The sequence below is a fragment of the Lottia gigantea genome (assembly GCF_000327385.1).
Source record: "Lottia gigantea unplaced genomic scaffold LOTGIsca_13, whole genome shotgun sequence".
NCBI lineage: Eukaryota > Metazoa > Mollusca > Gastropoda > Lottiidae > Lottia > Lottia gigantea.
Window position 1 is genome coordinate 2,208,564 of NW_008707425.1, and position 14,561 is coordinate 2,223,124.

Here is a 14,561-nt window from a genome sequence, read left to right on the forward strand (position 1 = left end):
ACTGTTTTGCTCTACTGGACAACATGGAGCACTTCTGTTTTTAGCTGATATCTGTGCTAAGGTAGAATTTTCTATATTTCGTAAAAATCGTTTAGAGTACCCACGCTCTTTCAGTTTTGAGAAAAACAATCGTACAGGCTTGGTTGAAATCAGAAGATCTTGTACAAATTCGATGAAATCGTAAAACTTGTGACTTAATTATACCAGAAAAGGTATGTTTCGGGTGAAAGGAGCTCTTGTGCAAGAGTTGATGAGTATCAGTTTCTTTGAAATACACTTTAATATCCAGTTTATTTGTTTCTGCTATGGAATCTCCCTTAAAGACTGTGGTATCGAGAAAGTCTATGCTTTTGTCACTCATGTTTGTGGTTAGTTTGATAGAAGGATGGTGGTTGTTGAGAATTTCAAAGAATTCCCAAAACTTTTCGATCGAATAAGTGCTAACCATAAAAATGTCATCCAAAAAGCGTCCGTAAAAAAGTGGGTCAAATGGACAGAGGGGCAACACCTCACGTTCCCACTCTGCCATGAAATGGTTTGCGTACAAAGGTGCGAATCGTTTGCGCATTGCTGTCCCTGAAGTTTGTAAATATGCTTTATCATTAAGTGTGAAATCGTTTCGACTAAGACAAATCTTTAAAAGCTGTAGAATTGCATCGTCGGGTCTGTTTGGATCTGGGTGTCTATTAAAAGCCTTACGAACTACCGTTAAACCAGTAGTGTTATCGATATTGGTATACATAGAAGAAACGTCGATAGAAATTAAAATAGCATTAGAGGGAACTCGAAGATGATTTTTTATTTTATTGACAAAATCGGTTGTGTCTTTAAGGTAGGCGCGATGTTGGCATGCTAGAGGTAGTAAGAAATGATCAATGTATTCTGACACTGCATATGACTCACTACCACAGTCAGATATAATCGGGCGGCCTTTAGGGATTTTGTTCGCGATAAACCATTCCTTGGTTGGATTCTAATGGATTTTAGGCAAAGTGTACAAATGTCTCTAGCGACAATCAGGTTTGGTAGAGAGATAGTCATATTGTTTCTGTTTGAGATAACTAGTTTTGACTAAATCGGCAAGAATATTGTTCATCATGTTAGCAGTACCTTTGAAAATTGGTTTCGGTAAAATGGCATAATGTTTAGGATTATTCAGTTGATTCTCTGCTTCTGAGAACTTGAGAATTTTGCGGCTCAAGTTAACTACAGTTTGGCCTAGCGGTGGCCTCTCAGTATTTTTATCCCCCGTAATTAGTTTAACGACTTACTCGATGCTTGAAGCTGGTGTATCCAAAACAAATAAATGCTGTTTGCTGTTTCTAAAGACCAATGAAGATTATCAACTGGTTCGAATTCTTCTTCGTAGGATGGTAAGATTGTTGCGCTGTTGGTACTGGGCTCCATCATCGTGTTGTTTGTTGAGGGTGCTGATGTTCTGTTGTGCTTTCTCCGAGATTTTATTTGAAATGGGTATACATGTGAAGAGGATCTTGGAGTTTGGGAAGGTTTTGTTGGCTGTAGCGATTAATTTCTGGGCTTGGTTAAAGGAGGTCTTTGGTAGCTGATCACGGTTGTTGAGGCCTACATGGAGAATAATGGTAGTAGGTTTGGGATCATGGTCGTATGATTCTAGGATTGACTGTATGTGATGGATTTGGGCACCGGGGTAAGAATGTATTTCAGTGTCTGAACTGGTTTTGGTAATTCGATTCAGGTTAGATGATCCAATAATTAAGGTAGATTTCTTTAGAGCAGGTAGCTTCCATAATGATTTGTCCTTGGTTTGGTGATAATAGGGTTTGGTAGCGTTGACGGTGTGATTGGTACTGATTTGGTAGTTGTTAGAATTGTAGCATTGGGAACGGACTGCGATCTGGTTCGAGGGGGGGGGGGGAGGTCTGGATACACGTCTCGACTTGGATGGAGACTGAGGGGTGGTTGGCTGGTCCAAAAACGCACAGAAGGAAGAAAGGTTGGCGGATCCTGGATCACGTGGTGAAGATTTAGATGATGTGGAAGGGGAAGACGAGTCTGAAAGTGAAAAGAGAAGGGTAGTGCACTCTTACGAGAGCGTTTACCTATGTCTGCTGGACTAGGAGTAGGTGAACTTTGGGCTCGTTTAGGGGTTTGGTTCGGCAGCGTGGTGGCTCTAGATGGTGCAGGTGTAGTGTCCATTTCAGTTGGTAGAGATATGGTTACTCTGGTTTTTGTTTCGTTGATTGGTTGGTAGAATTTGGTGATTACAGCTTGAGTGAGACGTTTCCCATAGGATCGACGGGCCCAGGACAGGGCATGAGAAACGATGCGGTCGACGGCAGGTGATGATAAAGACTTGGTACGAATGTTGGTCAGCTTCCCTTAAAGTGTGGTTTGGTAATGGTCGATCAGGACCTGTGTAACCTTAGAGAGCCATGTCCGGTTGAGGGATCTAATATGCGCGTCGACAGCTGCTGTTTTCATTGCTGGACGGATAAAACTATCCAACTCAGAGACTTTGCGTTTGAAGGTAAACGCTGGTTGGCCTTGTTGTTGAAGGTTAAGGATTGCCAAATGATGGAGGCACTGCAAAACTTGGAGGAACACCTTCACAAAGTGTTCTTCCTCGTTATGAGTGGGGACTGGTTGGCGTCGGTGGGCTGGTAGTCGTTTCTGTTGTTGGTCAGGTCGATGGTTACCTCTGGATTGGTAGGCTGAGCTGTAGGTAGGTCGTCGATGGGGTGGGATATAGCTGGATGGGTTGGTTGGTGGTCGGCGATTGGTAGGTGGTATAGGTCGATGGAAGACAGGGCCGTTGAAGGGTACGTGATATTGGTTTGGTTGACGATTAGTGTTTCTATGTCTGGCTTCTTGCCAGTGGTTTTTGAAGTTGGGGAGCATAATGAAAATAACTTGAGGTTACAAAGGGAATGTACAGCGGATGCAACAGGAGGAAACTGTATATGCTAGCGTGAAAATGTGGGGATCAAATTATGCAAATAAGTCAAACTGGGTTTGGGGATATATAAAGTAAGATGAAAGTTATGATGAAAAATGCAAAAATATATATTTAGGTGATAAATAACGCTAACAATGTGAAAAATTATAACAAGTAAAACAAAAACTTACGCAATTGACACGAACCGGTTTTTGAAATATTATCCTTTTTCAAGTGTCGAGGAATGGTTATTAGCAATAAATCACTCTACGTATCTTATGTTGTCAGTCACTATTTTTTTTTAAAATCGTGGTTCTTTGAAGGAATTGCCACTAGTTATAATGAATTGATATTAAAGATAAATACGTTGCCGAGTTGGTTGCTCATGAAATATGGGTCAAAGTGAAGGATTCATGAAGAAAATCGAAACAAACCAATTTTAATTATTGTGTAAAGTATCTGAGGAAACATCTAAGACATACAAAAAAAATATCGTTTTTTTTAACTTTGACGAAATTCGGTTTTGAATCCTTATATGCACGAAAATAGGTAACGCCACTGTATATACACAAAAAATATAACGATAGCAACAATTAATTAGGGATTATTAGGAGTGGCAGTAAACAATGTTGCTATCGTTATATTTTTTGTATATATATATAACTTCTTGTACCATATTTCCTAATTTTGTCTTAAATGACAATAGGGTTAACGCCCTTTCTAAAATAAAATTCTATTTTTTTTTACCTTGTATTAGCCTGTAAATTATGTAACAAACTTACGACAAAAAAACGAAAAAAAATTCAGACCGGAAGTGATACTTTAGCCGCCATTGCTCACAAAAACTAAGAAGCCGAATTTTGAATTTCGTTTTTGCTTTTTTGCAACTTCCGGTTGAATTTTTTTTTGAAGGCTCATATCTTTTGACTTTTGATGACTTCGACCTTTATTGGGTCAAAGATTATTGGCTTTAACTATCAGTTAATACCTTGTTATTTGACCTATGACATGTACTTCCGGTTGTATAGCTGTCCAAAAAGCAGCAAAATTTGCAACTTTGGACAGCTCTCGCACGTGACCTAATTAACTCAAGTTCATTTTTTGGATTCTGAATGCGTTTGTCAAGTTCTTTCCAACAATATATAAGTTTTTTTAATTCTAAATTGAAATTTGTGATTTTTTAAAATATTTTCGCTTTTTTGATATAGTGTATGTGCATCTTATGACCTTAAATAACAAAACACAAGACAATATTATGGAATATAACACACTTCTTTAATAAGGTTGGTCACATAACGTTTGAACACAATATACACGTGTCGTCATCAGATGTAATGACAAGAGAATAAAACATAACAAAATATATACCAACAAGAAACAATATAGAGATTAAAAGGGACTCCCCATCTCTTTTCACTGTATGGAGGACCGCACATGTCATAGATGTGATAGATGGAATGTTTCTAATTATAGGCCAATCTCGTTGTTAAGCACTTTGAGCAATTGAAAGAGTAGTTTTTAAACATCTTCATAATCATTTTAATCTTCACAACTTATTATACAAGCCTTAATCAGGTTTTAGTATTCAACTGTACATCAGCTGATTGAGGTTTATCATGATATTCTTTTAGCCATTGAACAATTAAAAGTTAAAAATAAAAGCCAGGTTTTTCCTTTGAGATCAGACTTCAAAATATAGACAAAAATCAAAGATAAACAGGATTTCTAATTATACAGTTGAATAATGATGTAAAATAAATTAGTGGTCAGTGTCCATCACAGAGGTCCTTGGGGAGAAGTTATTGTGCATGATTTGATATTGCCGATAAGCTCCGTCCACAAGTCACAAAAAGATAATGCAGTCGAGATAAAAAAAAAACGTTCGCTAATGTAATGTAGAAGATACTAAGATGCAGATGTTATGTAACTAGTGCAATGTAAAAGACGCAAAGACAATTATACTTTGTTCAATGTGCAATGTCGAAAGTGAAAGGACACTGCACGTATCATTTTAGATATTGTGTCTGTGGTTTTATGTAATCTAACATTTGCATTATGAATTAGACGTATTATGACATAAGTAAAAGAGGTATTTTGTCTTTGAACATTGCACAGATGTATCGTGTCTTATGTACTAGACATAAGTACGTAGCATCTAATTCTGAATACGATTGAACTCCATAAAATTTGAATCATATTTTATCATTTGTTGAAAACAGTGTTTACTTTTAAATTGAGAAGCACACCCATCTGACCAAATATGAACAGTGTCAATTAAATAGGCTTCATAATAATTTCTATAATATAATCATTTAATCCAAATGCCACTGATCGGCTGTGCTCTTTGATTGATTTAACAAGTACAAAATTGTCATACTGAATTTCACCATTTGTGGTATACACATGCTGTGAAAAGTGTAAAGGAATCGTACCCAAAATATGCGCTTTGAATGGCATTTTGTTGTGTATTGTTATAATTTTCTGAAAAGTCAACATGGATAATACTTTCAGAAGTTTTAAGATTTTCTTTTAAATGGTTAAAAGCGGAAGGCTGATTTCTTTTCAGAAAATAGTGCAATTTAATTTTGGCTAATTTTTCAGTAAAAAGTTCAACGAACTCTCCCCCGTTCAAATGGACAGCTACCTTTTCGGGGTATTTCATCCCAAAACATTTTTTCCATTGATAAATGGTTAGAGATTCCATTTCTATGATCTCGTTAACTTCAAAATCAGGATATTTGCCACTATTGCCATGTGCACAGTTTTCATTTTTAATGTCACATACCACAACTTTCAACAAGTCTTGAATATTTTGGGGAATTATATTTGTGTGTTTTTTTAGGGTATCTAACATAAGATCAAAATTTTCACATGTATGGCATAAACATGACTGGTGTGGAATATTGCTTTGATATTTTATGTGTTTTATTGAGGCAATAAGACGATATAATGTTCAGTATTTCATTAAATGTAGTGACATAGGTGTTTAAGAGATTAATTGTATCATTAGAATTTAACATGCCTAATATTTCCTTTAAATTCCACAGGAAATAACGCTTGCCCCTCTACTGTCTTTCTCTATTTATGATGCCAATATAAACTTGGTCCTTTTTTCCTGACAACGAATAGGAAATGTCACCCCTTTCGAGGAAATATATAAGGAATTCTTTCTTATCAGTATTAAGGACTACAGGTCTGCCTACCAGTTTTGGTGCAGGTTTTAGCTTGATATTAAGGAAAACTATATTTTGTCTTTTAGGGGTTAATGTTTTAATCAATTCACTAATGACTTCACTCTGTTGCTCTGCTTTTCTGGGTAGAATATTTCGGATTTTCTTGAGTGATCTGGATTTTGATTGTTTTGTAGAGAATGGAGGTTGGATTTCATTTTTTTCATCAGACAATTTTCTTTTCTGTTGTTTCCGATTTCTGTCTTTGGCTTAAAATAATTTATAAGAATGTTTGTCCAGCTTCCTTAAGCTTCTTTTCCTATTTTTATCCTTTAGTTTTTGTGTCTTTTTCTTCAATTCTGATTGGCTTTCTCTATATTTTCTACATTTTTCAGTTTATTGGGTTTTTAGGACGAGCCATTATAAAAAGGACAACTTTAATTCGAAGTTTTATTTGGGTGTCTATAAAACTAAGACCTAAGACTCAACTATAAAACTAAGACCAAATTATAAAACTAAGACTCAGCTATAAAACTAAGTCGTGAGTTTGGACAATTTAAAGCTCATGTTATGTAATAAGGCTGCAAATTGCTATTATATAATTTACTTCAACTTGCCCAAACTCGCAGATACTCATGTTGGTTTGCCATTTTGTATTTATCTCGATCTTCCTGGCTCTGTATGCGTGAATCTGCGCAGTGTCCGATAATTTTACCCACACACTTTTTTTTTATTGAATTTAATTATACTTATGTGTTATTGTGTTTGTCTCATTTTAAGACTGAGAATGTTTGTATTACCCCTCGCTCATTTTACCTTATTTTGTCAAGTAATCTTTTAGATGCGAGTATCCATTGGTTTAACGATTTAAGAATAACGCCCAAACCTTTGCCTATGTTTTAACGAAGAGTATATTTATGATTAAAAGTTGAAACTAGTGTTCAAGGCTCACCGTCACAATTTGAACTTCAAATCCATGTATATATCCAGAATAAACCACGATTCGTCTTTTCTCGAGACTCTGTGATATAGAAAAGGCACGATAGAAAGTGAAATTCCTAGTTTGAGGTATTTTCAAGAATTACACATTTTTTGTACATTTCTATTTCTCTGAAGATTGTACAATAAGTATTTGACCAGCTTGGAAAGGTTTTTTTCAGCAGCAGACAGCGAGTATCTGGTTAAAATAGATTTGTAAAGATTTATCTGTATTCTATGATGTCTATTAAGCTTGAGCTGGAAGCCAGAACTATAAAACTAAGACCCATAGGGCAATAAAACTAAGACCCATAGGACTATAAAACTAAGACCCATAGGACTATAAAACTCAGACCCATCTAGAAAAATTAAGACCCAACTAGAAAACTAAGACACATAGGGCTATAAAACTAAGACCCAACTATAAAACTAAGACCCTAAATTTCGATGGAGGGCACTTCAAGGTATGAGTCTGCCGTGTAATAAGGGAAACGTGTCAAGACACAACTGACTCTACAACTATGTAGCCTAGACAATGACATAAATAGTGTTGTGATAGGCCTATATATGACTAGTGGTGACTTGGTTTCTCAGACATTCTCCCATTGCTTCGACACTGACGAGTCAATATGAGTCTTGACAATTGGTCTTGATATTAGCGGTTTGGAAAACAGGGTTTTCTTGAAGCTGGCTACAATAGACAGTTAAAATGTTCTTATTATGTTTGGTGATACGAAACAATAACTAATCTTTTCATTTTTCAACATGAAATTTTGTGACTATATAGTAAAAATCCGTACAAGCAAAACAATTCCGTTAATCAAAATCGCATCCAAAAACATGGAAAACCGACCATGGCCCAACAACCCTATTTCCACTTTTTGTTTGACTAATCGAAATAACCACAGGCACCCCTCGCAATACCGCGTCGTTTGTGCTCATGCACCCTCCCATACATTAATCGAAGCATCGGCCACTATAACATTTAATGCAGTCACAAACTTTTCTAAGAAATCTGAAATTACATCTTGTAGTTTCGAATTGAAATTTCGAAATGTCCAAAATATATTTAAACGGGCAGATTTTTTAGGTTACTTTTAGTCTTGAATCTTCAAAACTACTAAAACTATGCGCAAATCGGATAATTAATCATTCATTCAAATAGACATAAACAAAAAAAATAACTTTTTCTTTTATTTCACACACAAGCTAATCTTCTTTCTAAAAAATTCGTGTATCCAAATTTGAGCTTCTTGCTGATATAGCCTCTGACGCAAGGAATTCTTCCGTCGCAGCTGTGCGTAGACGAAATGGGACAGGATAATTAAGTCTACTGTATACACATGACGTCATTGTTGAGTCATTGAAATATTCAAGTCTCTTAAAATCGAATCGATGAGACCACATTCTAAAAATTTATCAAGGAAGTCGGCGTATCTTGCTAGGCAACTACTACTACATGATTTACAAGTGAGTGGAGATTATGTCCCTGACAACAAAAGCCTTTTAGGCTCACATTTAATTTTTTAACGCATACAAAGGATATAGTCACAAAATTTCAAATTTCAAATAATCATGATTATTCATTGTTTCGTATTTTCATACATTATAAGAACATTCCAACTTTTTATTGCAGCCAGTGTAAAGAAAACATCAAGACTTTACTAGACCTAGTTGAAAGAAATAAAGAGAAATGTAAATGGCCAAATTTCGAGGCAAATCATTAAGTTCCAGTGTTTGTGTGCAAGAATCTCTATATCATCTCTAAAATACTATATCCATAAATTAAACTTACCGGATACTGTGTGTGTAGGTCTTAAGTAAAAAGTCGTTTCGGAGTCGTCACGTCCTTGCCGACAAAAAGTCTCATGATTTGACGTCACGTGCCTTTATTTTGGGCTTAAAAAAGAAGACGTCAACAACGTTGTCGTTAGGCTACTGCTGTGCCACAACAGTTGTATGCGTTATCGGAAATGAACTCGATAATTTGCGAAGCAACAATGGGGCTTGATGGTAAATTTGGGTCGAGGCACAAAGGGAGAGGGTATTAGGGGATTCTAGGAAATTTACACCTAACAACACCTCCCACCATAGAATCTTCTACAGGAATTCGAATTAAGTAATTTTTTAAAACTGTTGTTTCTGGGCAACAGCGCAATTGGCGCTTTCCCCTTCCAAAAGGTTTCAGATATTCTCTCCCAAAAAAATGTTGGGTCTTAGTTTTATGGTCCTATGGGCCTTAGTTTTCTAGTTGGGTCTTAGTTTTATAGTTGGGTCTTAGTTTTATAGTCCTATGGGTCTTAGTTTTATAGTTGGGTCTTAGTTTTATAGTCCTATGGGTCTTAGTTTTATAGTTCTGGCTTCTAGTTCAAGCTTAATAGACATCATAGAATACAGATAAAACTTTACAAATCTATTTTAACCAGATACTCGCTGTCTGCTGCAGAAAAACACCTTTCCAAGCTGGTTAAATACTTATTGTACAATCAGAAGAAATAGAAATGTACAAAAAACGTGTAATTCTTGAAAATACCTCAAACTAGGAATTTCACTTTCTATCGTGTCTTTTCTATATCACAGAGTCTCGAGAAAAGACGAATCGTGGTTTATTCTGGATATATACATGGATTTGAAGTTCAAATTTTGACGGTGAGCCATGAACACTAGTTCCAACTTCTAATCATAAATATACTCTTCGTTTAAACATAGGCAAAGGTTTGGGCGTAATAAAACTTTATTCTTAAATCGTTAAACCAATGGATACTCACATCTAAAAGATTACTTGACAAAATAAGGTAAAAGGAGCGAGTGGTAATACGAACATTCTCAGTCTTAAAATGAGACAAACACAAGAGTCAATAACACATATAAGTATAATAAAATACAATAAAATAAAAATAAAAAGAGTGGGTGGGTAAAATTATCGGACACTGCGCAGATACACGCATACAGAGCCAGGAAGATCGAGATAAATACAAAATGGTAAACAACATGAGTATCTGCGAGTTTGGGCAAGTTGAAATAAATTATATATGTGACCGAGTACGTTGTCGTCGTGTGTACTGGTCACAGAAATAGTTCCATATTAAATAAGATACACTTTATTACACAATCAGTAAGCAGATACAGAGCAAATCAAGAAAACAAAGCTATAGTACTAGGGAACAATGGCTCAGCAGTGCTGGTTTACCTAAGACCCTTACTCTTCAATGTCTGCTTAATTCTGTCATATCACACCACCTGCACCAGAGGTCATAGGTCATGATACTATATTTAGCAACTTATTCAGGCTAATAACAACATAGTAGAACAAGATCAAAGACAATGACATCTGCATGATGAGTGATATTCACTAGTTAAAGTGAAGGTCTAAAGCTTAGTTTAAAGGGACATTATTATGACACACTGTTACACTCTCCCTCACTTTGAAATAAATGCGTCCCTGCATTTAGTATGATTAAAAACTAAACAAAAATGTGAAGAAAAGAAAAAAAAAATACAGAAAATTCACAAACAATAGTAGAAAGCAACCATTGCAGAGTTTTGTTTAAGTACCAAACATTTGCGAATTAATCACTTTGTTGTTGCAATAGCGTACCCAATTCTCTAATAGTTGTAGCAACTAAGGAGTTACTTAATTTAATCATAGCTTCTGAGAAATCTACTGAAATGTTACTGTTAATAGCACTTGTAGGTAATTTATGAATGTTACGATGAGTTCCACGAGTAGAACGAGTTGATCTTCGTACAGTAGTATCTATTTGTGGGTTAGGAGGAGGTTCGTCTATAATCATAGGATATTCCTCTTCGGTGGTTTCATTATCAGGATCCACTATGAACACCTGGATTAAGATTGTTACTGTTCACTGGTTCACTTACATCATCATCACTTTCATTTGAGTCAAGTATTGGATTATCGTTAACTGTGTTGTCTTCAACAGGATCAGGATGTTCTTGTTGCTCTCGTTCAATCGGAACATGTTCAGGACATAATTTAAGTTCGGATCTATGAAGAGTTTTACTTATTGTATGATCATTAACTGGGCTGACAATATACACATGGTTATCATCTTCAACTCTCTCCATAACAGAATTAACAACAGGGGACCAATGATCCTGAATCTTGTTTCTTCCTAGAATACCCCTTAATTTGCAATAAACCAGCTATCCAACTTCCAAAGGTGCATCGTGAGCATTCTCATCAATGTCATTCCTTTCATCAGCTGCTGCTAACAATGACTCGTAAGCTTTCTCATATGCAAATTGGAGACGTTTTTGATGTTCTACCACCCATGATTCACTATATTGATCATTTGAAGTTTTACCCAATAAAATGTCTATTGGCAGTACAGGATTCCGTCCAAATAGTAGAAAATATGGAGTATCCTGGCGATAATGTTCGTAAGAGATAATGTAAGGTTCTATTAAACCTTTCAGTTTGTCCATTACCCTGTGGGTGATAAGGGATGGTGCGACTTTTCTTAATACTATAAATAGCGCAAAGATGTTTAATTATTTCCGATTCAAAATTTCGACCTTGGTCGGAGTGCAGACGTTTTGGTACACCATACTTGACAAACCATTCCTTAACAAACACTTTTGCAGTTGTACTGGCTTTCTGATCTTTAGTAGCTATTGCCATGGCAAATTTCGAAAATACATCCGTGATGACTAACACATTTTCCATTCCATTAGATGCCTTATCTAACAACGTGTAATCAATGGCAACTACTTCTAACGGTTTCGAAGCTAACAAATTTTTCATGGTGATATGTACTTTGGTATTTGGTTTGGAAACAGCACATCTAACACAATTTTTGCACTTCTTTTGAATGTCTTTCCACATTCCAGGCCAATAACATCTAGATCTTATAGAATTAAAAGTTCTCTCAATCCCTTGATGACCGGAATTATCATGCAAACTCTGTAAAACAGTGTCTTTAAGTTCATCAGGTAATAAAAACAGTTCAATCTCTCCAGTATATGGATCAACAATTTTTCTAAAAAGTAGAGCATTCTTTAAATAGAGTCTTTTCGATTGTCTGAAAAGTGTCAGAACAGGTTTTGATAGTGTTTTACGTTGACTTTTTGATGGAGATTTACCTTTATCCCAAAACGATCGGAATGTTTTGATAGTGGTATCATTATTTTGTAAATACTGTAAATTTTCTTTAGAATATGACGGAAGCATTTCTAAACTTTCACTGTAGATAGGTGTCGGAAATATTATCTCTTGTTGTAAAACATCTGGTATGAAAGTTGATTTTGTTACTTGTTCTATTTTGGGTTTAATATCTACAGATAAATGATTAGTTTCGACGTCTCTGGGTTTCCTTAATAGTGCATCGGCGTTACTGTTGGTCTTTCCAGTTTTATACTTCATTTCAAAATCGAAGACAGCCAAATCAGACATCCATCTTTGTTCTACAGCACTCAACTTAGCTGACATTAGGTGACACAGAGGGTTATTATCAGAAAATACTACAAATTTACGACCTAACAAATAATCCCTGAATTTTTCGCATAGAGCCCACTTGAGTCCTAACATTTTAAGTTTCCTGGAACTATAATTCTCCATGTTCTTTTCAGATCCACGTAACGCTCTACTTGCGTACGAAATAACTCTAAGTTGACCGTTTTGAATTTGTGAAAGTACGGCTCCTAGTCCTTCATGACTAGCATCAATTTCAACTTGAAAAGGTTCGGAAAAATCAGCAAATCCTAAAATAGGTGCACTCGTCAAAGTTTGTTTAAGTGTTTCAAAAGCATTATCACAATTTTCATTCCACAAAGAAAATAAATTTGATTTCTTAGCCTGATCTGTTTCTTTTAAAATGTGTTTTCAAATATCTGCCTTTACTGTCACTTAATAAAATCGGAACACTGATTTGGTTTTCACTAGCTCTGATTGGTAAGGGTTTTTCTAAAAACTTGTTTAATTTTGATAAACTCATAGTTGCCAGAAATTGTCATAATTTTAAAGTTGAAAATAGTTCCAAAATCAATTATATGATACAAAAATACTAGAACGTTCTCACCGTTTTTTCTTCTTTCAATGAATGTTGAATGTCCTGTCTTTAATGTTGAATCACACAGAAAAATGTTCCAAATCAATATCCAAAATCCAGTAGCTTTAAACACAAAATTCTATCCGAAAATCCTGTAAGTTATCCTATCGGCGACGCCAATTGTGACCGAGTACGTTGTCGTCGTGTGTACTGGTCACAGAAATAGTTCCATATTAAATAAGATACACTTTATTACACAATCAGTAAGCAGATACAGAGCAAATCAAGAAAACAAAGCTATAGTACTAAGGAACAATGGCTCAGCAGTGCTGGTTTACCTAAGACCCTTACTCTTCAATGTCTGCTTAATTCTGTCATATCACACCTCCTGCACCAGAGGTCATAGGTCATGATACTATATTTAGCAACTTATTCAGGCTAATAACAACATAGTAGAACAAGATCAAAGACAATGACATCTGCATGATGAGTGATATTCACTAGTTAAAGTGAAGGTCTAAAGCTTAGTTTAAAGGGACATTATTATGTCACTCTGTTACATATAATAGCAATTTGTAGCCTTATTACATAACATGAGATTGAAATTGTCCAAACTCACGTCTCAGGCACGTGCCGGGTCGAGATTATACATTAGGATTTTTCAACCCGGTTTACCCCCTTTCAGTGATGCAGGTCGGAGAGGCTGACATGGAAAAAGCGTCTAGTCGTTCGGATGAGGCCATAAACCGAGGCCCCGTGTACTATTAGCTGTGCACGATAAAGATCCCTCGACAGTTGGAAATCGAAAATAAGAGTAGGCTAATGCCATTGCCCTGGCAAAATTCCCATCATTGCACACTGCATGGCGTTTGCCCGTCCTCATTAGCCCATACAGGTGCCAAAAAGCTGGACGTAAAACTCCATTTCATTTCAGGTTTTGAAAGGAACAGTTTCATTTACTCTAAATTATAACTTATTTAAAACTTGTCTAAAAAATCCAAATTTTGGGTCTTAGTTTTATAGTCCTATGGGTCTTAGTTTTCTAGTTGGGTCTTAGTTTTATAGCCCTATGGGTCTAAGTTTTCTAGTTGGGTCTTAGTTTTATAGCCCTATGGGTCTTAGTTTTATAATTGGGTCTTAGTTTTATAGTCCTATGGGTCTTAGTTTTATAGTTGGGTCTTAGTTTTATAGTCCTTGGGTCTTAGTTTTATAGACACCCGTTTTATTTGTTGTCTGCTTTCCAGTACATGGGAGTTAACTCTTATTCCTTTAACGTAGTCCTTGACGTCATGACGTAATCTATTGAACAAGTTTAGTAGTCATATTTTGGATCATTTCAGTATTAGACCTAAAACTGAATATTATTTGTTACAGTCAAGATCTATGTTTTATAATTATGTAATTTTGAATGAACATTTTACCAATATTACAGACACTATAAAACTTCCATATAAACCTCTCCAACAACCAAATATCATTCAAAATTAC

The 14,561-nt window shown here is 35.7% G+C and overlaps 1 protein-coding gene across 1 annotated transcript in view; it reads right to left on the reverse strand.

Annotated features, from left to right (window-relative positions):
* The window catches only part of LOTGIDRAFT_111513 (hypothetical protein), a gene marked incomplete at both ends in the record, with an annotated part of 46,252 nt that overhangs the window by 23,837 nt on the left and 7,854 nt on the right, over positions 1-14,561 (reverse strand). Inside the window, one exon of the mRNA XM_009048980.1 lies at positions 10,906-10,924. Within this exon, the coding sequence (XP_009047228.1) occupies positions 10,906-10,924 (19 nt within the window). The remainder of the gene's footprint in view (positions 1-10,905; positions 10,925-14,561) is intronic.